This window comes from Oryza brachyantha, chromosome 9, assembly GCF_000231095.2.
Source record: "Oryza brachyantha chromosome 9, ObraRS2, whole genome shotgun sequence".
NCBI classification, from domain to species: domain Eukaryota; kingdom Viridiplantae; phylum Streptophyta; class Magnoliopsida; order Poales; family Poaceae; genus Oryza; species Oryza brachyantha.
In genome coordinates this window covers 6,813,954-6,839,856 of record NC_023171.2, presented here as the reverse complement: position 1 = coordinate 6,839,856, position 25,903 = coordinate 6,813,954, and the positions used below count along the sequence as shown (strand labels likewise).

The following is a 25,903-nucleotide window of genomic DNA, read 5'->3' as shown; positions in this document are numbered from 1 at the left end:
GAATTGACTCAAATCTAAGTAAACGCATCGAGCTAGCTCGTTTATTTTTTTAAAAAAAATTGTGGAACCTCAAAGGTGCCAGGTACTAAGGTCTTGTTCAATTTGCAAAATTGTTTTGCAAAAACATCATATCGAATTTTTCGACACACATTTGAGGTATTAAACGTAGTTTAATTACAAAACAAATTTCAGATTTCGCATGGAAACCGTGAGATGAATCTTTTGAGTGTAATTAATCCATCATTAGCATATATTGGTTACTGTAGCGCTTATGGTTAATCTCGTCCTAATTAGGCTCAAAAGATTTGTCTCCTGATTTTTTCCATAACCGTGTAATTAATTTTAATGTTCATGTGTATTTAATACTTTATTTAAGTATTCAAAGATTCGATATAATGTTTTTGGGAAAAAATTTTGGAAAATAACAGGGCCTAACCCATCATGTACCTTTGATTCCTCCCTATAGGTGCCGCCTCTTTGGCCGGATGATGCAAAAGGAGGAACTCTATGCAAAATTTATCATGTAAACAATTGCAAAAAAAAAATTAAAATATATAAGACAAGTAGCTAGCTAGTACCCTAGTACTAGTACTAGTACTAGTACTAGTTTGTGTTATGTGTGCCATCCCAGATTCACAAGTCAATGACATTGATCAGCAATTCAGCATACAAAAGATAAATCACCGGTATAAGAAGACATGGTCCAGACATCTAGCTATGCAAGAGATCGAACAAGGCCACAAAGAGATAATCAGCTGGCAAACAAGCCCGAAGAACGCGTGGTAGTACTGGTGGTTGCCAACGAGCGGGCGCCGCTGCTTGAGGAGGAGCTCCCCGAAACACCGAACTGATCGCCCACGGCGAACGACATTAATCCTGGCGGCGCCATGTACATCTGCGGCGAGAGCGCCGGCAGCCTCGCGTCGTCGGACTGCAGGACGCGCATGGCTTGCGTGATGGACGGGCGCTCCCCCATCTCCGGGTGCGCGCACCACAGCCCGACGACCAGGGCGCGCTCCATCTGCCGCTCGGCGAGCTCGTCGACGCCGCCGCCGTCGCAGCGCAGCCGCCCGTCCGCCGCGTCGAGGATCGCGTTCTGGCTATACAGTCCCTGTACCCACTTCACCAGCATGAACGGCGGCGCGTCCACCGGGTGGTCCACCGGTTTCCGGCCGGAGACGAGCTCGAGGAGGACGACGCCGAAGCTGTAGACGTCGGACTCGGTGCTCGGCCGCTGCGTGTTGACGAACTCCGGGTCGATGTACCCAGCGGTGCCCTGAACGGCCTTGGTGGTCTTCCAGCGCTCGCCGTGGTCGATGAGCCTAGCCAGCCCGAAGTCTCCCATCTTAACGTTGTAGGAGGAGTCGAGCATGATGTTGCTTGGCTTGATGTCGCCATGGACGATGCACTGCTCCCACTCTTCGTGAAGGTAACGCAGCACGGATGCCAATCCCAGTATGATCTTGTACCTATTAATAAAGGATGAAATGGAGCGATGTCACCAATTTGATAAGTTTTCACCGAGATTGCAACTTCAATGCACAACTAAGAGGGGTGATTGTTCGGGTATTTTATAAAAAAAAACAAACGCATATTTCAAACAGAAATAATTTATGAATAAAAATTTTATATACGTCTTTTTAGAGATCTAAAAATCAATGCTAAAAATAAACTTTAGCAAAAAACTCCAAAACATTAAAAATATAAATTTTGGCTTATAAACATAAGCATAAGAGCAAATTGCGTAGTTTACCATACCTCTCTGGCCAAGTTAACAGCCTCTCGGTGTGGTAGATATGCTTATCTAGGCTCCCTCCTGGCACAAGTTCGTAGACGAGCATGAGCCCCCTGGGGCAATCGCACCAACCTAGCAGCTGCACAAGGTTGCGATGCCTCAGCCGGGTTATGATCTTCACCTCGGCCTCGAACTCCTTCCTTCCCTGCGACGAGGAGTCCGACAAGAACTTGATGGCCACCTGCTGGCCGTCGCCGCCGCCGTTGCCGCCCGCGACGACCGGGAGCCGGCCACGGTAGACGCAGCCAAAGCCTCCTTGCCCGAGCTTCTCCTCCTCCGTGAAGTCACCTGTCGCGGCGGCGAGCTCGTCGTAGCTGTATCGCCTTGCACCGGCCGCAGCGACGACGATCTCCAGCTCGGCGTGGTGGTGGGTCTCGGCCTCCTCGCGGTTGGACTCGATTGATCCGTGCATGTTTTGCACTGCACATGCTGAGGAGGAGTTGATCCTCTTGGCCCTCGACCTCAAGAAGAGAGCTAGAAAGAAACCCACGACAGGGCACGCAACCAGACGAACAAGCAACACAATAGCTATGGCGTCCACCATGGGAGAGTTTGCTTTGGTTCAAAGGCGGAGCTGAACTTTATGCCAGGAATTGAAGATGCAGAAGCAGGCTTTGTACTGGAGTTAGGCAAACAGGAAAATACTGGGGCAGGAGAAGAACTCAACAAGAGATATTGGTGGCTAGATTGGAGGTAATGAACCACTGAGATCGATGGTCTAACACTGCATTATTGCGTTTTGTTAGCTGCTCCATGCAGCACTGCCAGTGGTCGGTACGGTTCTGTCGAGCTTCTATCACCAAACTGGAGAATCCGTGGAAGGAGGGAAACTGCCAAAATAAGGGCAGATTTCTAGTAGCAAGATCAAGAATATAGTCCACTGGTAGCTCTAAAAATTATCTTATTATCTATAGCTAATATAATGAGTTTTTTTCCATCCTCGAGTAGGTACCATGAGGCACCACTATTTTCTATGTAAAATTTGATACTTTCTAATATCTAATGTATCAAGAGGTAATAAATTTTATATAAAAAACTATGATACTTTTTGGTACCTACTCAAGAATGGTAAAATTGCTTTAATATAATAGCTAAGTCACACAGCAGTTATTAGATACACATGCACATACAACCTAAATACATTGATCATGTATATTTGTCACGTAACTATTGGACTCCGTGCTATAGCTGGCTAGAAATATGGTCTCTGATCCATATAAGTATAACTCTAAGTATAAATCTGACGTATCAATTATTATATTCAGCCTACATTATTTTACTGTACCTGCTATAATTTATATCTAATCGAAACTTGCTCCTTTATTTACTAAAGAGAAGACTGAAACTTAATTAAATATGTTGAAGATCTTGTTGACTGTCATTAATTTAGTGAAGGGTTAGGAATGCTGAAAAATACTTTGTATATAGAACAGGATCGCATTAGAGAATCAGGCAATATCTTACCATTTCAAGTAAAAGGGAGAGTTCTTTTTTTCTTTTTTTGAGAACGTAGAAGGGAGAGTTCAGAACCTAAAAATTACACAAGAATCAGTTCTCCTTATTATATGGGCGATTATTTTTCCAATTCCCGCAAGAACTGAATTGTTTTTTCTTGAAATTATGTCAATTCCATAATGTCCAAGGAACCTCAATTATAGCCATATATTCATCGGCAAGTTGTCTGGCCTCCCAGACACGCATTTAAAATTCAGTATACATAAGTAGCTTCACATGGAGTGGGTCAGGTCAAACTGTCATTGAATCGGCCCACGTTGATTTGGTCAGATCATCCCAATACAAACAGCTTGACTTATGACTTGCAGCTAAGGTGAAAACAACTCTGTTGCCTCCGTTTAATAATAAATTAGAGCTTCATACGATACTTTACTGGTTGTATTCTACTACCAATATTACCATCGATATAAGAATCTCGACCATTTATTTATGCAAAGTTCTACTATCAGTAGAAAAATATTCTACTGCCAGTAGTTATTGTTGGTATAAATAGATCCGATCCATTGAATTAGAAAAAATAAATTGTTTAGATTAGTTGTACTACTAGTAGAGAGCATTATACTCGATTTCATATAAGTTTTTTCCGTAATTGAAAAATATGAAAAAAGTTAACAAAACAGACTTGTACTCGATTTTGAGCCTGAATTATAGGTTCTCATGATTTAATAAATCTAAAATCCATATTCAATATAATTGATTTGTAATAAGTTTACTATATCACACTTGTTATTTGGTAACTTAAAAATCAAGAATGATCACTACCGATTTATTTACATTTCTCAATTTAATATTTTAAATTGTACCTAATAAGTATTGAATCATACTTTATATGAAATGTCATTGTGAGGTTAATATTAATGTAAAAAATGCATAATCCTTATTCAATGATATATAGAACTTCTACATACTTTAATTATATAGCGTCCGAGTCCAAATTATATAGAACCTTATATCTTTCTTTCTATTGTCCAACAATGGCGTTATGGCAAGGGAGGTGACTTGGTTGAGGCCTTCACATGGTGAAATTTTTTTATTAAATAAACCTTTTTAACAACTAATTTTATTACTAAACCACCGGGCATTTTTTTTCAAAACTGAACCTTTTGGCCACGCCAATGCTAGTGACGTGGTAAGACAACATTGTCACACATCCTGATCAGCGTAGCATGACGTGGTAGTCTTGCTATGCCAATGTCAGTGACGTGGCAAGACAATGCTGTCATGCCACCGACAATGACGTGGCAAGCCGTTTCGTCACATCAATGTTGGTGGCGTGACCAAAAGGTTCATGCGGTGAAAATATTTTCTCTGGAGGTTTAGTAATAAAATTAGTTCTTAAAAATGTTTAAAAAATAAAAAAATTTCTCACATGGTCCCCAATCGACTTCAGTTATCATCCTTCAATTCCAAGGTGTGCTTGTCGTTCTTTAATCCATGTTAGCGTATCGGAAAAATGGAAGGACGCCGTATTATTGCTGCAACAACGTTTGATCAAATGTACAACGAGTAAATCTTATATAGAAAGCATGAATCATTGGCACGACAGGACCCAAACTCCACCAGAGGACCTACTAATTAGGTTCATGGGTTATGGTCAAGGTAGAAGAGGGGATTTCCGCCGGAGGGGGAAGATGGATTTTCTCCATGTTTAACGGGATAGCCATGGGTGGTGGTTGGACCAGTGATAAGCAGCAAATACGAGCTTGTGGAGAGGCAACAACACTGTCGCCAGAGCCACAGCGATGAAGGATACAATGGGGTACTGTCAAGGCCCCGTTCGTTCAGTTACATAAGTTATCTAGTTCGCATCGTTTTCCGTGTGCACGCTTTTCGAACTGTTAAACGGTATACTTTTTAAAAAATTTTCTATACGAAAGTTGCTTAAAAAAATCAAATTAATCTATTTTATATTTTTTTATAATTAATAATTAATTAATCATGTACTAATCTATTACTTCCTCCATATTTTTATGTATGACACCGTTGACTTTTAGTATTACGTTTGACCCTTCGTCTTATTCAAAATTTATATCCAAATATGCAAAATTATAATGCATACTTAAAGTTTCTATAATAATAAATCATATTATAACAAAATGATTAATAATTATATAATTTTTTTGAATAAGACGAATTATCAAACATGGACCTAAAAGTCAACGACGTCATATAAAAAAAATATAGAAGGAGTACTACATCTTCCACACCAAATAACTAACCCACTCTTCATCACTGCCAAACATGGCCATGGCCATTAGAGGTGTGTGTAAGGGGAACACTTGGCTAGGATGAAAAGGGCAGTGTTGTTGGATCCAGCAAGAGGACCGTGCCTCCGTCTTGGAGGATAAGAGGTAGGGGGAGAGCAACCTAGCGTGGCCAGGTGATGACGCAGTACGGCAGTGGTGATGCAGGAGGCAGATGATCGACCGGGATCAAGATACAACGGCGTCAACAAGGCGGAGTGGAAGGTGGAACAAGAGTTATTGTGCTTAGCATACGTTGAGGGAATCTCAAATTAATCTCAGGGTGCAAAATTCTCATGCCAAAGAAAATTACAGTTCATTGAAAGCTGACACAAGAGATGTTAATGTGTATGATTGTATATTCAATTTAATACAAATCGATAAAATAAACACTTTAGTGGCTAAAACTCAAAATAAAGAGCTAAAACATAAATGATACTTGTTGGACCAGTTATCGTATACTGTGGAGATTGTGTCTTATGATCAAGATGCCTCGATTAAATATGCAAAAATGAACCAGACAAGCTAAGTAGTTAAAATGACAATGAGAGTGGTACCTAGAGAAATAAAAAACAAAAGGAATGATGTTATACCTACAAATGAACAAGTCACACATTTATTATAGCAAATCCAAATAGCCAAAACGTGCAGAGAAATAAATGATGTACACGCCGCATTGATGTTCTTCATTTTTTTTTTAGAAAGGAGGCAGGACCATGCCTTTTCATTATAGGAAGTTTGGTTATAGGGTAGAGAGAGGAGTCTCCCTGAAAAAAAGAACAACTCTAGCGCTAGTAAAACCTACATTCTCCCAAAAGCTAACACATCTTGTTGTACAAATCCCATGCATGTTCCGTTTTGTTTGTTGGGAAGGCATTGTAGTTCAAGTTAAAGATCTCGTTATTTCTTTCTAGCCAGATGGACCACGTTGTGTAAACGACAGTATCGTTGAAGTGTTTATGTTGTTCTTTCACTATCCTCTTAATTACGACATCCCTTTTACCATTGTAGATACTCTCTCGTGTTTTGTGCTGGCATCCGCAAAGTTAGCTCTAGTCGGGACAAAACCAGAAGCCAAACCTACCTAGAGAACTTGCGGTCTAAGATGAGATGGTGTGCGGTTTCACTCTTGACACTATAGATGGGGCAGATGATGTTGTTGGGCCAATTTCTAAGTTGTGGTTCGTCGGCTACTAGTATATTGTTTTGCGTCATGAGACAATTGAAAAACTTGCATTTCCCTTCTGCCTCAGACTTCCAAATGTAAAGGAACCTGTTGTATGTTATTCCCCCGGCGAATTGCATTTCATATGTCGAGGACATAGAATAAGATCCATTAAAGGACTAGTTCCATGTAGTTTGATCTTTGGTAGACGTTTGTAGGGTAATCTTCCTGAGGGCAGACCATAGACTGAAGAACTCGGATGCTTGTTGCGTTATCGTTATTCTGCGCATCGACCTGATCCATATGTTTTGGTGTAATTGTTGAGTGACGGACCTATTTTTTCTAGTAGCTAGGTTATATAAATGTGGTGCAATAACCTTGGGCTCTCCTGCCTAAAGCCATCTGTTGTACTAAAAAGCACATTTGGAGCAATCTCCCAATGTGACTGTGGTTTCGACCCTGAAGAGCTCTTTGTCTATTTTATCACAAGGTACTGGTGTTCCTTTCCACAGTCTGTGTGCATCCCATCATTCACACACCAGAGCCATTTGAGTTTTAGTGCTCTTCCAAAGCTCTTGAGATCCGGTAACCATAAATCTCCCATGTTTTTTGGACCTACATATATGTTTCCAATTAACTAGGCATGCACTAGTTCCAACCCTGACCATAGGAAGCCCCTATGAGTCTTGTCTACCTTCTTGATCTCCCATGGTTTGAGTGGGAAGATAGTTAGGTGGTAGGTTGAGACTGTTGGAAATATGGTCATTAATCAGCATATTTTAATCCAAGGAAATAAAGTACTAAGCATGACAACTAATATGAACGATCTTTTAAATATGCTAACTATGAGTATGCTACTAATCATTCCAGCATCTATTGTAAAATTGCTTAGCACTGTAATGATAAAAGAGACTGTACCCTGAGAATGAATCGGTTCTTTGACTTGATGAACTAGTATTGTTGTTGGTGGTGCCTTCTCCCAATGCCCTTTCCATTGCCTTGATTACCTCCATGGTTATTATTGGTGGACATGTTTAAGGCGTTGCTGAGTGTCAGGGAATGAACTGGCTGATGGGGTTAGGATCGTCGCTGGTTGGCGTCACGAGGAAGTCGACACTGGGATTGGAGACATTGCACAAGTCGTCGAGGTTGTCACGGCGAGGGATGTCACCTCGTCGTTGCACTATGGGTCATTGATGTCGTCGTCGCGGGTTATCGGGGATGTCGTCTCGTAGCCGCGGGTCGCCGGGGTCGTCAGAATTAGTCTGTCGTATCAACGCTTCCCAAAAACCTAATCACCCGCCTACCCTTGCAATCTCGCCAGTGGATGGAGTTTAATAGGCCTGCTCGTTCCACTCACTCATGCGCGCGAGTGTGTGAAACCGAGGAAATAATGTTATCGGGCAAGAACATAATTGATTCACTAATTCGTGAAGGTTCTGACATATTTTTATCATCAAGAGAGAAGTTTGTGCGAGGAATTGGTGGGTCATTGACCACCAACCGTTAATCCCTTTCATAACCGGATCAATACATGATTAATACGCTTATCCGTTATGCGGAATCAACGCCATCCTCGTCCAAAACATACACACATACCCTCGGATCCCAAGGACATGACCCGAACTCGAGGTCCGTTAAGACTCGGGACCTCGGGCCCCCAAGGCCTTGACATCTCACTTGGATCCTTGGGGGCCCGACGGATTCTTTGTCGGAACCTTGCCTAGGCTTGAGGACCTCAGCCTCTGGGCCCTGGTGGCTTGGGTTGCCTCGGGTCCCAATGCCTCAAGTGGCCTTAGGTCCGGATAGCTCGAGTGGCCTCGGGTAGCTGGCTTTGGGTCCCAGCAGCTCGGGACCCTAGGTCCCGTGATGCCTCTAGAGGGTTTCCTCGGGACATGGGTTTCCAAGATGCAGATCCCCAGGAACTTGGGTCACTAGAACTATTTCCTCTAGTTCTTGGCCATGAGGATGTGTATGTAACTTTGTCATCCATCGTGATCAACATAACTCTTCACGATAGTTTTAACGTGAGTCAAATCGAATTATTCAGAATACGATGATTTTAATCAATTTATTCTAACAGGGCGGTGTCTCCATGACAGAGTGGATGCTACTGGCACCTGTCTACCTGCTTTTGTAACCATTTTCCCTCTCCGTTCGTATTGATATTCTTCATTCTTCTCTTATCCAAATTTACACTTAATAAAAATTTGGTTGCAAAGTAACGTAGAGGTACCGTATTTTATGCTAGCAAATAAGTACATCTCGGTGCTTTATCAATAATGGTAAAATTACTCTAGTAGACAAGTTGAATCGCTAGAAGTAATGTACGTTGTTGCACGGGCCACCGATAAGAACTCGTCCGACAGATCGCCGTAAGCTTGTTCCACCAAGGAACGCTCCGCACCAATCCTCGCCGCCGCCGGAGCTAGCACCGGCAGCTCTGCCCTCTCCGATCGCAGAGCTTCCATAGCTTGCGCAATGGAGGGCCGCCTAAGCTGTACACGTCCGACTCGGTGCTAGGCCTGCGACTGTTCACGAACTCCGGGTCGATGTATCCTAGGGTCCCCGCGATGATCTGCGTCGTTCGGAGCTCAGCGCCGTGCTCGGCGAGCCTCGCGAGGCCGAAGTCGCCGAGCTTGGCGTCGCGCGACGCGTCGAGCATCACGTTCGCCGGTTTGATGTCCCCGTGCACGACGCATCGGTTGCTGTCTTGGTACAGAGCAGCACAGCAGGAACCCAGCTGCCACGGTACAGAGCAACCCGAGCAGAGCTGAGCCTCCAACTGCGTCGGACACCCGCAGCCTTCGTCTCCTGCGAAGGTGCCGATGGATTCCAACGTGCTGCTGCTTCGTCATCAGATCGATGGTGCGATTTGAATCGAGCAGCAGCTTTCGTGAGTTGAAGGAGTCCACTTTACCGATCAGGAGAGTTCCCGATGATCTGTATCTTTCCCGGTGTCGCCTTTCTCCCAGCATCTTTATCGTCACTTTGAGTGGCATGATTCCATCCGGACAAGAACACCTGTACTCCGAAAACTACTCATGTTCATGGAAAACTGTCCTGAAATACGCTACACATAGTTGCCGATCCTCTGGTCTGCCGGATGCATCACCATCACCGGTGGAGTTGAGACGCAAGGTCAGGACAATGAAACGGCTCACCGACGACGAGATGTTACGGTGGATGATCACCCGATGAAGCTGTTCGTACAGCAGCCCGGTACAAGCCGGATCGACGTCGACCGCCATGAAATTCACGGCGAGAGATGGCCGCTCGGCAAAAGGGAGTTTTGCGGTGTTACCACCACGGTTCCCGTCGGGAATCGCGCGGGGAGGCGGCTCCCGCGACGCATCTTCGGAGGGCGGCTTCGCACGGCGACAATCGAACATGCACCACAGAAAGTTTCCAGCTATGACACATATTCGCATTTATTTCACAAGAAAAACAAGCTATCTATCATGCACCACAGAAAGTTTCCAGCTATGACACATATTCGCATTTATTTCACAAGAAAAACAAGCTATCTATCATGCACCACAGAAAGTTTTCAGCTATGACATATATTCGCATTTAATTCATAAATAAACAAGATATCTATCTTCGCTGCTGGAGTGATATTATACCCTTAATTACCAAGTCTTTCAAAAAAAATCAGTGCCTATTGTGTACTTCATTTTTACCAATTAAGCCAGAGTGCAGGGGTGCCGATAGCTATATAGGCCCGGTTCTTGGTGAGTGGGTGAGATGGAGAGGATAACTTATCCGACATGAAAAACATAATAATAGATCAATACATGATTAATTAATTATTAATTATTAAAAAATATGAAATAGACTAATATAGTTTTTTAAAGCAACTTTCCTATAAAATTTTTTTAAAAAAATATATCATTTAGTAGTTTGGGAAACGTGCGTGCGAAAAAGAAACGGATAAGATAACTTATCTGGCTTCCGAACATGGCCCTAGTCACTCTAGTAATACAACTTTTCTTAGTCTCTAGCCAAGAGAGCCCGAGAGCCCTCAGCATGCAGTTTAGTGAAGAACCAAGTAACAATGCAGGATCTGCTTCTGTTTATACTTATAAAAATTTAACTTTTTGATTTTAAATTTAGAGTTAATAATTAGAGATTTTCATCGTAGTTTTCTTAACCGTCTTTACTCTTAGATTACTAGGAACACGTATATAAAAGTTGTATTTATAATTTTTTCTTATAAATATGTATCTGATCGATCGGTTCCTGCAATTGCTTGTAACTTTGTAATAACATTTTATTGATCCATTTTGTAGATCGATCCTAGGTTGTTACTATAGGTGATCTCACAAAGGTGATGGTTGTTGACCTTAAGTCAACTCGTCAATGGCAACATGCGCATCGTTTTCTTCTCGACCAGCTGCTGGCCGTGTCTATTCTGTGCTCGTGGCCACACACGAATAATAGGTCCTCTCCTTGAACAAATCAAAGTTGGTGAAATTGACTTGATGGCAGCAACGAGAGAGATAGGCCGGCTCTCTTGTGTCAGTGAAGACTGAAAGGTAAATGTCAGGATCAGGAAGCCCTTCAATATACCGCAGAATGTAGGTCATATTTCGTTGTTTGTCGAGAGCAGGGGCGGACAGAGGACAGAAAACTTGTGCCTCGTTAGCTTGCTCAAATCGTGGCAAACTTAGCTCGACTCGGCTCGTCTTATTTTATTTTTCTAATGAGCCGAGCTAGCATTTTAGCTCGTTTGAGATAACGAGCCAGCTCGAGCTGGCTCGTGAACGGCTCGCGAGTCTAACGAGCTAGACCAAAGATACAAGATTTATCAGCGTTCATTGATTTCACCCTGGAATGCATGTGTCCAGTACTTCATAGGTTCACCATGTAATTTGTTGGTTCAAACTTTAATATTTAAATATAATTTCATATGATTTGCATGTTTAAAATGAAAATTTGCTTGTATAACCTATTGAAAAATTATTTAGGTTAACTTTTTATACATGGCTCACGAGCCTAACGAGCCAGCTCAAGCTTTATAACGAGTCGAGCCGAGCTAGGTTTTTAGCTCATATGATAATGAGCCGAGCCAAACCAGCTCATTATCTTAACGAACTGGACCGAGCTGAGCCGAGCCGAGCCGATCCGAGCTGGCTCGTTATCCAGCCCTAGTCGAGAGGTTGCCCCGCACGTAAGGAGATAGCCAAATGTATGTTTGGTTGTCCCTACAACCCATTGGGTTTGGTTTCAATCATGTAAACCGTGGACCTCTCGTTCTCTTGTTCACTGGCTTATAGAAAACTTAGCCCTATAAAAGGGTCCAATCTGAAATTCGCTTAATATTTAAACTTAGGACCTTAGGATGCTAATAGGTCTCTGTAACCAGTAGACCACCTCCTTTCGCACAACCACCAGATGGCGCCATCAAGCTCGTTATCTCCAAATCCGGCAGTTTGAAAGGTTGTGCTAGCCGAGACTGTTTCTATAAATAAGGATGGCATAAAGTGATATCACATTGGCAACATATAGGTTGTTTCGACTTAGCATTATTGTAATCTAAATTGTATAAATAATCTAAAATAAACAATTAGATTATTGTGTCAACCTAATATAATCTAAAGCTCATATTACTATAGTCTGATAAGCTCCTCCGAGCATGCTTTTTCTATATTATTGTGTGATTAAACATTCACTACCCTTAGATACTTTAAATTAAGTACGCCTCTTACTATACATCATCTATTTCAGCTTATAATAATCCAGTTTATAGCAATATTTCTTAATAATCTAAATTACAGTGATCATAATCGAAAATAAACAGTGTCGTATCATAATTGAACGCCATGTGAGAAAGTTATAGTAACTAGGAGTAATATTAAAAAGCACTCCGTCTCACCATATGTCTGCAAGAAGAGTAAAACGGAGTGACTATACAATTTTTGAAAGAAAATCTGGATCAAAACTTTCAAAAGTAACTGATAATTATATTATATGACTACAATATATTTACTTATTGTAACTACTTATATTACTTGCATAAAAAATCACTTATGTGAGTGGTGCATGTGCGTGCCCAAGATGTCAGAGATGATGGTTTGATCTCGATGCCGTACAGTACTATTAGTCTATTACTACTGAAAAACGTTTATCCCAAACAACCTCCTTGATATCTCAGACAAACCGTATCAGACGTCATCTAAGATGGGTTATTCCAAAGGACAGGGATGCTTGTCTAAGAAATATGTCGATAGATTCGTACTACCTCCGTCCCAAAAAAGAGAGACAAACTTTCGATTTCCGTATATAGCGTTTGACCATCCGTTTTATTTAAAAAAAATTTTAAAAATATTTTAAAAAAAAGTCACACGTAAAGTATTATTTATGATTTATCATCTAGTAGAAACGAAAATATTAATCGTAAATATTTTTTAATAAAGACGAAGAGTCAAACATTATAGGTAAAAGGTGAATGATTGGTTTATTTTGGGACGGAGGAAATAGCAATTTTATAGTCAAAATATACTAGATTTCACTGCATGTCTCCCTCCATAACTAACGAAATGATATGAAAAAAATGTTCTAGAAATGTGTACCGACTCCATCTTAACTCAACTACTAAAACTAAAATTGTACAGAAGAATGATAAGTCGGTGGGATGCGTACAGTGCTAAACAAAATCAAGCCAGCTGCTGCAGAGACCTACAGCGGGCCGGCCCATAGGAATAGGATCCATCAGTTCAGTGTTGGGCCGCATATTTTCGTAGTGGGCCTTCTGGCCCGGGTGACCTAAACTTTAGCTTTTTTGTCTGATGATGAAGTGGATGATTATTATTAGCATAGAACTCATCTAATTTTTTTAAAAAATGCAAAAAAAGCGCCGTTGCCGGGGATCGAACCCGGGTCACCCGCGTGACAGGCGGGAATACTCACCACTATACTACAACGACCTCGCTGGTTTTATGATGTTCCATACATATCTATCAAAAAATGTATTCAGTATTTATCCACAGCCCACATTCAATATTTATTGTCGGTCGTGTATTCTAAGACTTGGTTTGAAAGTCGAATTTTCACGGTCACATTCAATATTTATTGAAAATACACTTGTTTAAAGCCCGGGGTATTACGAATTAATGGTGTGAAACCTGAAATTTGTATTAATCCTATGACATGAGAGGCAGTACGTCTTACAACATGCCATGCTTCCTCCCTAGCAGCTAATCAGCTACCAATCAAATCAACTTGCCGTATTGTGCAGCTACCTGCCTCGTGATGATCACCAGGGTCACGGACCCCGGTTGGAATCTGGTGTTTAGATTGAGAAAATTTTTCGAAAAAGTGTCACGTCAAATGTTTGATCGGATGTCAGAAGGGGTTTTCAGACATGAATGAAAAAACGAATTTCACGGCTATCCTAGAAACCGCGAGACGAATCTTTTGAGCCTAATTAATCCGTCATTAGTACATGTTGGTTACTGTAGCACTTATGGCTAATCATGGACTAATTAGGCTCAAAAGATTCGTCTAAAGATTTCTTCCATAACTGTGTAATTGGTTTTTTAGTTCATCTATATTTAATACTTTATTTACGTGTCCAAAAATTCAATGTGATGTTTTTTAAAAAAAAATAGAAACTAAACAACGCCCAGCCTTCCAAATGCTATGTTAGTACGTAAAAATTTGCTCCGTTCTAAAAAAAAAAATATCTCGAGATATTCATTTTTTTATTTTCTGTTAGATTGAAGCAAATCTCTAGCACGTACCGTACTCATGCGGTCACGTACACCCGGAGGCAGGTTTTCAAAATCTAATTCAACCATAAACGATCGATCGGTTTTCGTTGACATATATCAGCCGCATTGAACCAGTCCACAATTACAAAACTACTTAATAAACCAGTCCACATTTACAATTGGAATTTGTCTGGAATATGCAGGCAGCATTATAATTGTACAGGCATGCATGCAGCTAGCAAACATGGCCGGGTTAACTGGCAAACGGCCCGGACTTACGAACGAACGTGTCGTGGTAGCTAGCCGACCACTGCCAGCGAGCGAGGAACGTGCTACCGGTGACAGTGACACGTACCGCCGCATGCAGACGCACGCGCGCTTGCAGAGCTGGCGAGGCATTGAACTTGTGAGAGATCCGCGCTTGCAAAGGGCCTCCAGCCGGTAATACTTATATCAAAGTATTAAATTATGTGTATTTTGTCAAAAAAAAATTATATGAAAGTTATTTAAACAAAATTAAATTAATCTATTTTTTAATTTTATAATAGCTAATACTTAATTAACCATTTGCTTGATATTTCTCATTTTGCGTGCCTTGTTTAGCACCACTCCTAAACGCGTCCGTTGCTACCACACTAAGTGAAGGTAGCGTAGAGCTGACAGAATCCCACGATTACTTTGTACCTACCATGGTAAGAAAGTGGTTATGGTCTCCATTTTAAAATACAACTATTTTATGTCATTTAGCATAGACTAAGACAATGTCAAAAGTTTTTCTTTTAATCATTTTAGTGATCAATTTTTAAATTCTAAATTAGTTAGATTCCCTTTCTAAACATCTGATGCTCTAAAATCATCAGAATTATTGAAATCATAGGAATCATTACATAAATATGTTTATATTGTGATATAGAATTTAAATCCTATAAATACTTATATTTTGGAACGAGGCATGTCTTATACATAGAACATGAATCCTCCCATGCATATAGTTGTATAATAAGGAAAGATATCATAATATCGTTCTTAAATAGATGTCGTATTAATTAATATACAATTTATACCAGTGTACTACCTTCTCATTTAAATATATATAGTGCTACGGAATCTGCTATGTTATTTTACAACTTTGAAGTTATTTTCATTAGAATATAATACTATAATATCTAACAAAATTATAATTTATAAAAGTACTTACAAGGAAAAATATACTCATGTGATTATTATGTTTTTAATCTAAACATTGAGATCGATTTGTTAGTACAGGCTCATCTTGACCCCTATTTGGCCGAAGCTCGAATAGCATTTTCAAAGTATTCAATCTCTTTCAAGGCATGTAGGAAATTTAAATTTAACTTCTCGCATAGAGTATTTAAATATGGACCGTACATATAGAGTATTCAACTTCCTATGTGAATATGACAATTTGCTCAATGAGAATTGTGCTATATAGAGGCTAGGTGTCAATCGTCTATTGAGTGTTTTTGCAGGAGCTAAAGAGGCAACTAGGATGAGGAGCCAGGGGACAAAGTACTCGAAGGGGGATTTTGACTAAGGACAACGTGAATCTTGTTGATCACTGCTCTAAGGAATATTTTCTCTAAGATACCAAGGGACCAATACTCAAGTGATACTCACAGGTCATAATGTGGTCTCAAATTGCTATCTGGATCACCAGAATACCCTTGTTGTCCCTTAGTTGATCCATGGGCGGCATTCGTCAAGGTTGATTTTGAGGCTATAAAATTAACCTCATCATCTCTAATGTAAAAGAGCAGACTATTTAAGAAATACATGTCCTGGTATTGGAGCGTTTTCACACTCGAATTCACATTCATCTTGAATAGGTGAGATAACGTTTCTTCCACCATCGATTTACTTTCTTGTACATGATCTAGCACTATTAATCAAGTTTCAATGGCAATGGAAGATACTAACTATAACAAAAAGAATTATTGTAGTTTCTAATACGGAGCGTCTGACAAATCAATTGACATACAATTCACCAAAGGGTCTAACACTCTTCATCAATAATAGGGAGAGAACTTGGACCTGAACCAACAAAATAATATATATACATAAGTGATGAAAATTGTGAGAAGTTAATTATTTTTAATTTACAAAGCAAAGCATGACAAAACCTCTAGATGTACGTAATTTTTCCTTGCGCATTCTCATCGGTTCCTGTTGTTACTAGGGTTGGGGTGGATTCATTTGAGGACCGGCCGGACTTGATAGAATGATTTTGTTATTTTGCTTCTCTTCATCTATTAAATCAATACATATTTCTAATTAGCTAACGGGTATGAAAGGAAAAGGAATAAAAAAACTGAGAAAGAAAGAAAATTACTTGCATTTGAGACCTACAGTAGGCCGGCCCATAGGATCCAGCAGTTCAGTATTGGGCCGCAAACTTTCCTAGTGGGCCTTGTGCCTCGGGTGACCTAAACTTTAGCTTTTTGTTCTGATGAAGTTGATGATTAGCATAGAACGCATCTGATTAAAAAAAGAAAAAAAGCGCCGTTGCCGGGGATCGAACCCGGGTCACCCGCGTGACAGGCGGGAATACTCACCACTATACTACAACGACTTCACTGACAGAAAGTTGTGCTCCTAAAATATTTTTCATTATGGTTTGAAGACCTGTTACAGTATTTATAGTGCTATACCTTTGCCACTAATAAAGCTGTGTATGGCACTGTTGGAAATGTGAGATTTGGTTTGATACCCAATGTGCCCATAGCATACAACAACTATTAATGCAATGGCAATTTTAGTTGGTATCCATTTGTTTTATATTGTAAGATCTGTTGAACGTATCCAAATTTATCATAAATCAATGTGTATGTGTATATATATGTTTATATTTATTATTATATATATGATTTTAAAAAGAGTGAAATCACCCTATAGTGTGAAACGGTGGTAATAACATTTTGGTATATATCCTCTCAATTTTGCCCTAACAAAATCTTGGGAGATTAAGAAGCCATAAGTTAGCTTTTGACATTCATTTGGCATTGCCAAAGGGCAAGAACCATTTTGCGATTGTTCAAACAGGGAGTATGGCTTAATTTTTAGATAGTGATTAGTGAGATGTCTGTGTGTTGCAATGGAGCTGGAGAACAACATGACACAATGGTTATATTTTCAATGTGATGAGTTATTTCTAAGGTGGTTGTGGCGTAGTTCTATACTCAGTTTGTTTTGGACATATTGGCTTTCCTGCCAAGGTAATGCGTCCTTGAGAGTACCCCGTGCAATTATGAGAACGAGAGCCCTTGGACAATACATGACTTATTTTTAAAATAGATGTATAAATAACACATTGTCTCGTCTTAATTGCTATGTCAAAGAAAAAAAAATTGTGCGGTTTGACTTCCATACATGTCTAGACTCTACTATTTCTATTTTACAGTATAAGATTTTTTATCATTGTCTATATTTATATATAGATACTAATAAATCTAACATATATATAAATAATATGCGTTGATCAATACATAAATCATACATAAATATATGCATAATAAAAAAAAGGTGTTACCATATCAAACCGAGTGAATAGATGATACTGATTATACATTTATCCTTGTGGACCGACAATTGTCTATTCCATTGATGTGGCTCATAATCCCTGTGCTAAGCGCTAACAACTACCGTAGGCAGCAGCCAGAGTACAGGTCAGGTCAGGTGCTACATATATGGATGCATGTATCATGTATGGAACTGCAGCCCGCGGTTTCTTTAGTTCTTTAGAACGGGGAGGGAGAAGCTATGGGTGCAGACGTGCAATAGTGCCCACGGTTTGAAACCTGAAATTTGTATTTCCCAGGGCTGCCCAGAGAGGAACGTGCCATGCTTCTTGCTCAACCTCTGCAATCACCAACTTCTGAATCTACCTGCCTCACCATGAAATTAGATTCACTGATTGCTTCTTCTCTTACATAGCGACTAACATGCCTGCGTTCAGCAGTAACGGAGAAGTCAGTTAGTTCTCCGGCAGGCACGAATAGTATATGATTTATTAATTATTAAAAAATATAAAATAAATTAATATGATTTTTTAAAACAACTTTTCTGTAGAAAATTTTTATAAAAAATACACCGTTTAGCAGTTCGGGGTGCGTTTGCACAGAAAACGAGAGGTTTAGATAACTTACCCCGGTTGCCGAATGCGGCCCTTAAACTAGTCTCGATGTATATTTTATGAGGGTGTCGTGCACATTAAAATAAGGTGACACATCAGCAAAATTGCTGACTTGGCAGTGTCATTAAATAAGAGAGTTTCATGAGATGAGAAAGTAGTTTTATTCCCATAAAACGCATCTGACTCGGTTAACTAGTTTAGTTTATAGTCTTAGTAATTATACCATAAAACTACGCCTTAAGACTATCGTTATAAAAATTTGATCTCTATATCAGCGACCAAATAAAAAAAATTATGTCAGAGAAGCTTTGTCCGCGTCACCATCCTCACCACATCCAACTCCCGGTTGGAACCAGCGTCCAAATCCTACGTTACGTGCTACTCAAGCTGCACGTACGACAGTCATCAATCAACCCGTGAGCCTGCTGCAGGGTTTCAAAATTCAACGGACTGGTTACCACGGTTACGAGTCTCACGAGCTGACCTATGTTTACAAACCGCTTAATAACCTAGGGAGTAGTCAAGTTCATTTTAGAAAAAAACAAACTGTTCTCTACTTATTTTAATAATAGATGATGTTACTAATATTATATATACATTCTCCTTATTTTAATATATGCTGATATCGATATTATATATACATTTTACTGTTTGTCTTATTAACAACTTATGTAATTTTCATAGAAATTGTTACAAAATATATTTGTATATTTTTTTAGTAATATAAATAATCAAACATGTGACAAAAAAATCAATGGTATTATCTATCTGAACTTATTAGTCTTTATTGTGTCCATGTCTTGTACCGACAGTAATATTAGAGTGGAGCAAAATACTTAAACCTTGATGGCTACAGAAGACAACATTTTATAGAAATTCAGTCACTCGATATTAGTTAATACTTCCTCTATTCTGGTGGATTGTATATTTGTATTCACCAGTGTATTGATATCAAATATTCTCATGCTCTTAAGAAGCCCACATATCCCTTTTGTACCGAGAAACGAGTAAAAGGGTACAAAACAAGTTATATACAACCTTGGTTTAGGATTTATTCAGTTTAGAGGAATTTTAACCTAAAAGAATAGGAAAAGTGGAGAAATAGGAATGTATGACAATACCAGTCTTTAGAAATTTTTTCAAGAGGTTTAAGTTGATGGAAATTTTCTTATATTTTCTCTCTATGTCTTGTAGGAAGGGAAAATCTCTTATGATTCATTCCTACAAATCAAATGACTTTCAAATAAATTCAATCCTTAGAAATTGGATCCTTTGGTTTTCTTCAAAATGAATAGCCCCTCGATGGTTTTTCTATTCTGTACATAATAGTTCCAGGTTAATCCTTTCTATGTATTGATGTAGGAAACATAACTTATATCCAAGTCCTATTGCATATGCTAAAAGACCATCTATATCCGAATCCAACTATATATACTATCACCTTATATCGATATACCCCTTATTCTTACACAAATAGTTAAGTTTGAGATACCTACTATCTATACCCTCCAGACGTTGTTGAATTGCTCAACTATCACGGTATCCATAGAGCTGTTAGGGAGTGGCTGTCGACTATCGATCACATGAAACCCTAACCTGGCAGTGCATATGTACGTTTATTTAAAAAAAATGAGATATTTTTTTCTCAGTCTCATCGTTTCACTTATAAGAAACAACATATTATTAATTAAAAAATAATCTGTGTATAAATTTTTACATATGTGTTCTTGTCGTTCTAATAGTAAATGATGTAAAATAAACGAGAATTAAAAATGCTAAAATCAACTCTAAAATTAAGTTTTAAAATTCAAATTTTGACATCTTTTTACGAAGTTACCAACACGATGAGGCGCTCTGTTTTTCCCTGTTCAATTAATATTTATATCATTTTCTGATGGCATGTACCATTTTATTGGAAGATATAATTTGTCTAATGATGTAGAAAATTATATTGCATTAGTAGATCAGATCAAATAATAGAAAACCAGAATTAGGGGTTGTTTAGATGAGGCTACTTTTTAGTCCCATGTCACATCGGATGTTTGGACACTAATTTAGAGTATTAAATATAGACTAATTAAAAAACTAATTTTATAAATGAGAGTTAATTCAGGAGATGATTTTTTAAGCCTAATTAATCCATAATTAGCAAATGTTTACTGTAGTATCACATACGCTAATCATGGATTAATTAGGCTCATTAGATTCGTCTCGTGAATTAGTCTAAGATTATAGATGAGTTTTATTTATATACTACGTTTACTATTTATAATAATATTTATAATAAGTGTTTAAATATCCACGACAAGCATCATCCCTTAGTAAGCACATCACAGGCTGTGTGAGTACTGAGTTGTGAACCTTTGACAACCATGGCCTCCTTCGGATGCCCTGTGTCCAAGACCAGGAACGTGAAATAAAAAAAGAACAGAATCTTACAGAACAAGTACCGAAGGAAAAAAAAGCAAGTGGACATGATTATTCCAAGATTGATCTTGAAGCGCGAGACATGTCTGGAGATATTTTCGCCTCTGGCTCTTGGGGTGCTATAGTAGAATAATGAGTCTTTGCAACACCAGGAGCACCAGAAAGGATGATTTTATGATTTTTATCCCAGGAATAAATCAGTGTTCAGTTTCTACAAAATTTCCGCAAAATTAGGCCTAGAAGGATTGTTACGATATCGATATGTATATGTTTTGACTATCTGGTAAAAGAAATCAATATATGATTTCAGAAAATAGAATAATGCACATTTTCAAGCTGTATCGCTGTTATGTTAGACTATGTTTAGTTGCTAAAAACATCACATTAAATCTTTGGACATTTAAATGAAGCATTAAACATAGATGAAAATAAAAACTAATTGCATAGTTATAGGGAAAATCGTGAGATAAATCTTTTGAGCCTAATTAGTGCATGATTAGCCAAATTGCTACAGTAACCAGTATGTGTTAATGACAGATTAATTAGGCTCAAAAAATTTGTCTCACGGTTTCCAAGTGAGCTGTGAAATTCGTTTTTTTATTCGTGTCCAAAAACCCCTTCCGACATCCGGTCAAACATTTGACGTGACCCTTTGCAACTAAACAAGACCTTAATGGAACAAGATGACAAACTTAAGCCGCCAACAGAAACAAATTCAATTGCTGACAACTTGTGAGCTATAGTAGTAAACCATGGTATTGAAGGTGACAGAAGGGATAGCCCATGGGGTCGGATTCTCAGGAAGCATTGCACATACTGGCATTGTAACTAAGATGAACAACTACTTCAAAATCCAAATGTCCAATTGAACAAGATCATAATGAGCTTGCACTTTCAAGGCATTTTAACAATTTCCATCATACTTTTTAAATAAACATTGTTAACTGAGATCAATGTTCAATTTCCATCATATGAATTAAACATTGTTAACCGAGATCAAATCAAGGAATATCTTCGATATCTTAGTTTGCATGTTATGTGCCTTCTGAAGGAGATACAGCAGGTAAAAAAATCTGGAATACATAGACCAGGGTTTGATTCTCACACACTATTACACAAACGCATCATGTATGTGCAAGTCTGACAAGGAACTATTTTAGCAAGACAACCAGAGATGGCACCAGGTGTGCATGTTTGATAACTATTTTTGTTATGCAAGAAGACACAAGGCATGCGTATGCAAGGACATCTCACATGTGCTGCAAGCTATTAACCACCAGTGGCGAATCACGTTGGACAGGCAAATGGTCCAAGATCCAGAAAGCCAGGGAGCTATCTTAAGAAACGGACAAAAACACCAAAGAAATGGCTGTATTTTGTACAGCAACGCTAGCTGGTCAGGGCACAAAACAAGTGGTGCAGAAACAGAATATAAAAATTTCTTGGCAATGGCAGATCTGTGATCAGGTTCACACCATGATTTTCTTTTCTAAAGGTAAACCATAACAGGGACTTCAAATTAGTGTGTGGTAATGCACAAAGAACAGGGGGAAGATTAACAGAAACAATGATCAAAAAATCAAATAGGAGATCTAGTAACTTCTGAAGGTTAGTTTAGGTTAATCCAACAGAAGATTTCAAATCTGATTGCTTGACTCTTTCGAAAAAAAATCAACGACCCTTCAGAACTAGAAGAAACAAGAGAGGTAGCTATGTGAACTCTGTTATTTGAACCAGCCATTTTAGAGATATGCATTGGCAAGATTTTTAACACTATTATGGAACAGAATTAAATGTTGGAGCACTCCCAATGTGCAAATCCAATCAGCTGTAGCAATAGAAAAATTACAGAAGCACCAGAAAAAATCACCAACCATTCATTAACTTCATTCAACCATCCACAATCTGGGGCGCAAGCAAGATGAAATGGATATAAACTTAAGCCACAAGTTCATAATATAATGCAAGTACTATTGATATAGTTACCGTAATAATATGAAGAATCGGACAATCTAATACATGAAGAACAGGTAGACAATTGAAGGATGAACCCACTCTTCAGCTGCAAAGACGGTCACTTGCCAACACGAAAAATCCGATCCAACTCCAATGGGTAAGGATAAAAAGATCAATCTCCCTACGCAATTAAGAAGCAATGAGGTGGTTGCATGGACACAAGGCTTAACACAAGCAGTTGCTTCAGACCCCAATTGATCCCCTCTTCATCCATGAGTGTTCACGGCTTCCCAAACCAAATTCTTTGGTGCAGCACCACTAGTGGCTTTCCTGGCCTGCAATGCAGCAGCCCTCAATGTCTTCCATGTCAACACATTCGCCTCCCAGAACGAGGCAGCGGCATAAGGCAGCCCATGCTTCTTGCAAAGGTCGCGCACAAACGGCGCAACCTTCCTAAGGTGGCAGCGCGGGAGGCGAGGGAACAAATGGTGCTCGATTTGGAACTGCAGACCACCATGGAACCAATCCATCCACGGGGAGCACAGAATGTCGAGCGTGCCTGCCGTCTGCTTCTCGAACCAGTCATTCCCCTTGGGCGGCCCGACATACACCTCTGAAGAGAAGTGGTTCAGGCAGAACTGAACATGCTGAATTCCAGTAATCACAAAGCTCGCAGCCACGAACGCCACCCTCTCCCACCAATTGGGCAGGCAGGACACCAACATTGGGTACCAAAGCCAGAATGCGGCGACGCCGGCGATCTCCAGCGGCCTCTGCGGCACCTTCCTCTTGGAGAACAAGAAGACAGCCGACTGCACAAGAAGGTTAATCCTGGCGAAGCCCATGACCGGGTAGAACGTCCAGTGCTGGTAGCTGATCAAGAACTTGGAGACGGCGTCGAACACCAAGGTGCGCTCGTAGAAGTAGGACCAGAGGCCGAACAGCTTGGAGGAGACGGCGAAGAGCGGCATGTGCTGGAGGTCCGGGTCGTGGTCGAGGCTGTTGCAGGAAATGTGGTGGGTGTTGTGGTTGCACTTCCACCAGGCGATGCTGAGGCCGGTGAGGCAGTTGCCGGAGAGCACCTGCAGGAGGCGGTCGAGCGTGGCGTGGCCGGTGATGCGGTGGTGGCCGGAGTCGTGCCCCATCCACCCGGACTGGATCCAGATGAACCCGATGAGCCCCCCCGCGAGGAGGTGCGCCCACGCGCTGGCGCAGGCGAGGACGCAGTAGAACGCGACGCAGAGGAGGACCGCCATCCCGGCCACCTGCACCTTGGGCGTCGGCCCCACGCGCTCGAACAGCCCCGCCGAGGAGAGCTGCGCGAGGAGGCGGCGGAAGTCGGCGGAAGCCGGCGACACGGCGTAGTCCTCGAGCCGCCCCACGAGGAACCTCCGCAGGAGCGGGCGCACCGACGGCGGGTGGTACGCGGCGAACGCGTCCGTGGCGTCCTGCCCCGCCAGCGTGAGGAGCGGGATGTCCCCCCCCGGGTGGTGCGCCACCCACGCCGTGACGTCGTACACGTCCCCGGAGATGGAGATCCAGAGGTCCCCCGCCTTCGCGTGCTTCCGCAGCTCGTCGGAGGAGATCGCGCGCACCTCGCCGGCCTTGGAGGAGGCCGGCATTGCGGCCGCCGGCTCGGGCATAGACGGCGGCGGCGGCGACATGGCGGATTCGGAGGTGGGGGAGGGGGGCGAACGTGAGGCGGAGGAGGGGAGCGGAGATCGGATCTTAAAGGAGGGGTGGTCGCCTTGCTTCGCTGGTTTCTTGCCCTCGTTTAGAGGGGAGGTTGTGCGTTTTCTTTTTCTTTTTTTTTTTTGGTGTTTTAGGGTCTTTTTTTGGTAAAGTTATTTGTTTTTTTTTCTCTTGTCCAAAACTTTAGGAGGGAGAAACTATATGGGGTTGTACTATGACAGCAGGGATAACTCTCAGTAAAGTGTAACCAAAGCAAAAGTCCTTGATGTGATTAGTGTGCTTATTTATGGTTTTTTCTAATATGACTTGAGTGAAACCGATTGTAAGTTGTTTGAGAGATCAGGGTAGGATTGCACAATGTGTTATCCCAGTTGTAGTTGCGTCGCACTCGTACTTTTTACTAGAGCAATAGTCCATCACCGTCGTCTTTTCACTTATATTTATACTAAGATAATTTAAATTTTTAATCTTAAATTTAGACTTTTAAGATTTCTTTTAACAAAAAATATTTTCAGCTTTGGCTCTTAGGACGCTAAGAATACGTACATAAAATTTATATTCACAAATTATTTTTTATTTGTAAATATGTTATTCAACTTTTTCCATAAAGCACCCAAACAATCACCCTATACTTCCTCCGTTCACACCGTTAACTTTACATCTACGTGTGAGCATTCGCGTTATTCAAATTTTACTACAAATATACAAGATTATAAGTCATTTTTTAAGTTTCTTTTAATAATAAATTAAATCAACAATAAAATAATTAATAAATATATAAATTTTTGAATAAGACGGGAAAACAAAATTTAGTTTTTATTGCTATATCTGGAGAGATATTTTGGTACTTATTCTCAATTTTTTTTTTGCAGAATATATGAAGGAATAGCATAACTCTGCATGTCCAGATAAACAAGAAAGGGATGGTTGCGGATTGTAGCTTGGGAGCAAAAACTCTAATGAACCGATTTAGATGCTCAAGAATATGTCCTTTTCGATCGTTCAATAAAAATCTTGAGGCAGAGAAATACATGTCATGCTCTTTTTTTTTTCAACGCCATTCAATAAAAATGGAGAATGATAATCCTATGCACAGATGGCTGGTAACATAAGAAACCCTTTTGGAATCTCTACTTAGGCCGCGTTCACCTCCATACCTATAAAAGCAGGTACAATAGCAGGTTATAAACCAGTTATAAATATATTTTAAAGAGATAAGAGGGGGAGAGAAGAGAAGTGAGCTAC

General features: G+C 40.3%; 3 protein-coding genes and 2 non-coding genes across 5 annotated transcripts; all 5 read right to left on the bottom strand.

The window, feature by feature from the left end:
• Nucleotides 1-583: 583 nt before the first annotated feature.
• Nucleotides 584-2,339, bottom strand: LOC102719144 (probable kinase CHARK). Its single transcript, XM_006661074.2, has 2 exons — nucleotides 1,759-2,339; nucleotides 584-1,469 (listed from the first exon to the last, which is right to left on the bottom strand). Exons 1-2 carry the CDS (start codon nucleotides 2,337-2,339, stop codon nucleotides 752-754), a joined length of 1,299 nt encoding a protein of 432 aa, XP_006661137.1. The 3' UTR covers nucleotides 584-751.
• Nucleotides 2,340-9,146: 6,807 nt separating this feature from the next.
• Nucleotides 9,147-9,969, bottom strand: LOC107304888 (probable kinase CHARK). The gene is made up of 3 exons (XM_015840821.1): nucleotides 9,806-9,969; nucleotides 9,559-9,742; nucleotides 9,147-9,461 (listed from the first exon to the last, which is right to left on the bottom strand). The coding sequence occupies exons 1-3, from the start codon at nucleotides 9,967-9,969 to the stop codon at nucleotides 9,147-9,149; spliced, it is 663 nt and encodes a 220-aa protein (XP_015696307.1).
• A 3,606-nt stretch (nucleotides 9,970-13,575) lies between these two features.
• On the bottom strand, nucleotides 13,576-13,647 carry TRNAD-GUC. The gene has a single exon. It is a non-coding gene; the product is annotated as a tRNA-Asp (tRNA).
• A 3,304-nt stretch (nucleotides 13,648-16,951) lies between these two features.
• Nucleotides 16,952-17,023, bottom strand: TRNAD-GUC. Its single transcript has one exon. It is a non-coding gene; the product is annotated as a tRNA-Asp (tRNA).
• A 5,899-nt stretch (nucleotides 17,024-22,922) lies between these two features.
• LOC102714763 (delta(8)-fatty-acid desaturase 2-like) lies at nucleotides 22,923-24,758 on the bottom strand. Its single transcript, XM_006660486.3, has one exon. It carries the CDS (start codon nucleotides 24,628-24,630, stop codon nucleotides 23,233-23,235), a length of 1,398 nt encoding a protein of 465 aa, XP_006660549.1. The 5' UTR covers nucleotides 24,631-24,758; the 3' UTR covers nucleotides 22,923-23,232.
• Between the last annotated feature and the right edge of the window lie 1,145 nt (nucleotides 24,759-25,903).

Coding starts and splice junctions, on each gene's coding strand:
- LOC107304888 (XM_015840821.1), bottom strand. CDS start 9,969: ATGGCGGTCGACGTCGATCCGGCTTGTACCGGGCTGCTGTACGAACAG. Junction 9,743..9,805: donor TCCGGCAGACCAGAGGATCG/GCAACTATGTGT, acceptor TTCGGAGTACAG/GTGTTCTTGTCCGGATGGAA. Junction 9,462..9,558: donor TGATGACGAAGCAGCAGCAC/GTTGGAATCCAT, acceptor GTACCGTGGCAG/CTGGGTTCCTGCTGTGCTGC.
- LOC102714763 (XM_006660486.3), bottom strand. CDS start 24,630: ATGTCGCCGCCGCCGCCGTCTATGCCCGAGCCGGCGGCCGCAATGCCG.
- LOC102719144 (XM_006661074.2), bottom strand. CDS start 2,339: ATGGTGGACGCCATAGCTATTGTGTTGCTTGTTCGTCTGGTTGCGTGC. Junction 1,470..1,758: donor CTGTTAACTTGGCCAGAGAG/GTATGGTAAACT, acceptor CTTTATTAATAG/GTACAAGATCATACTGGGAT.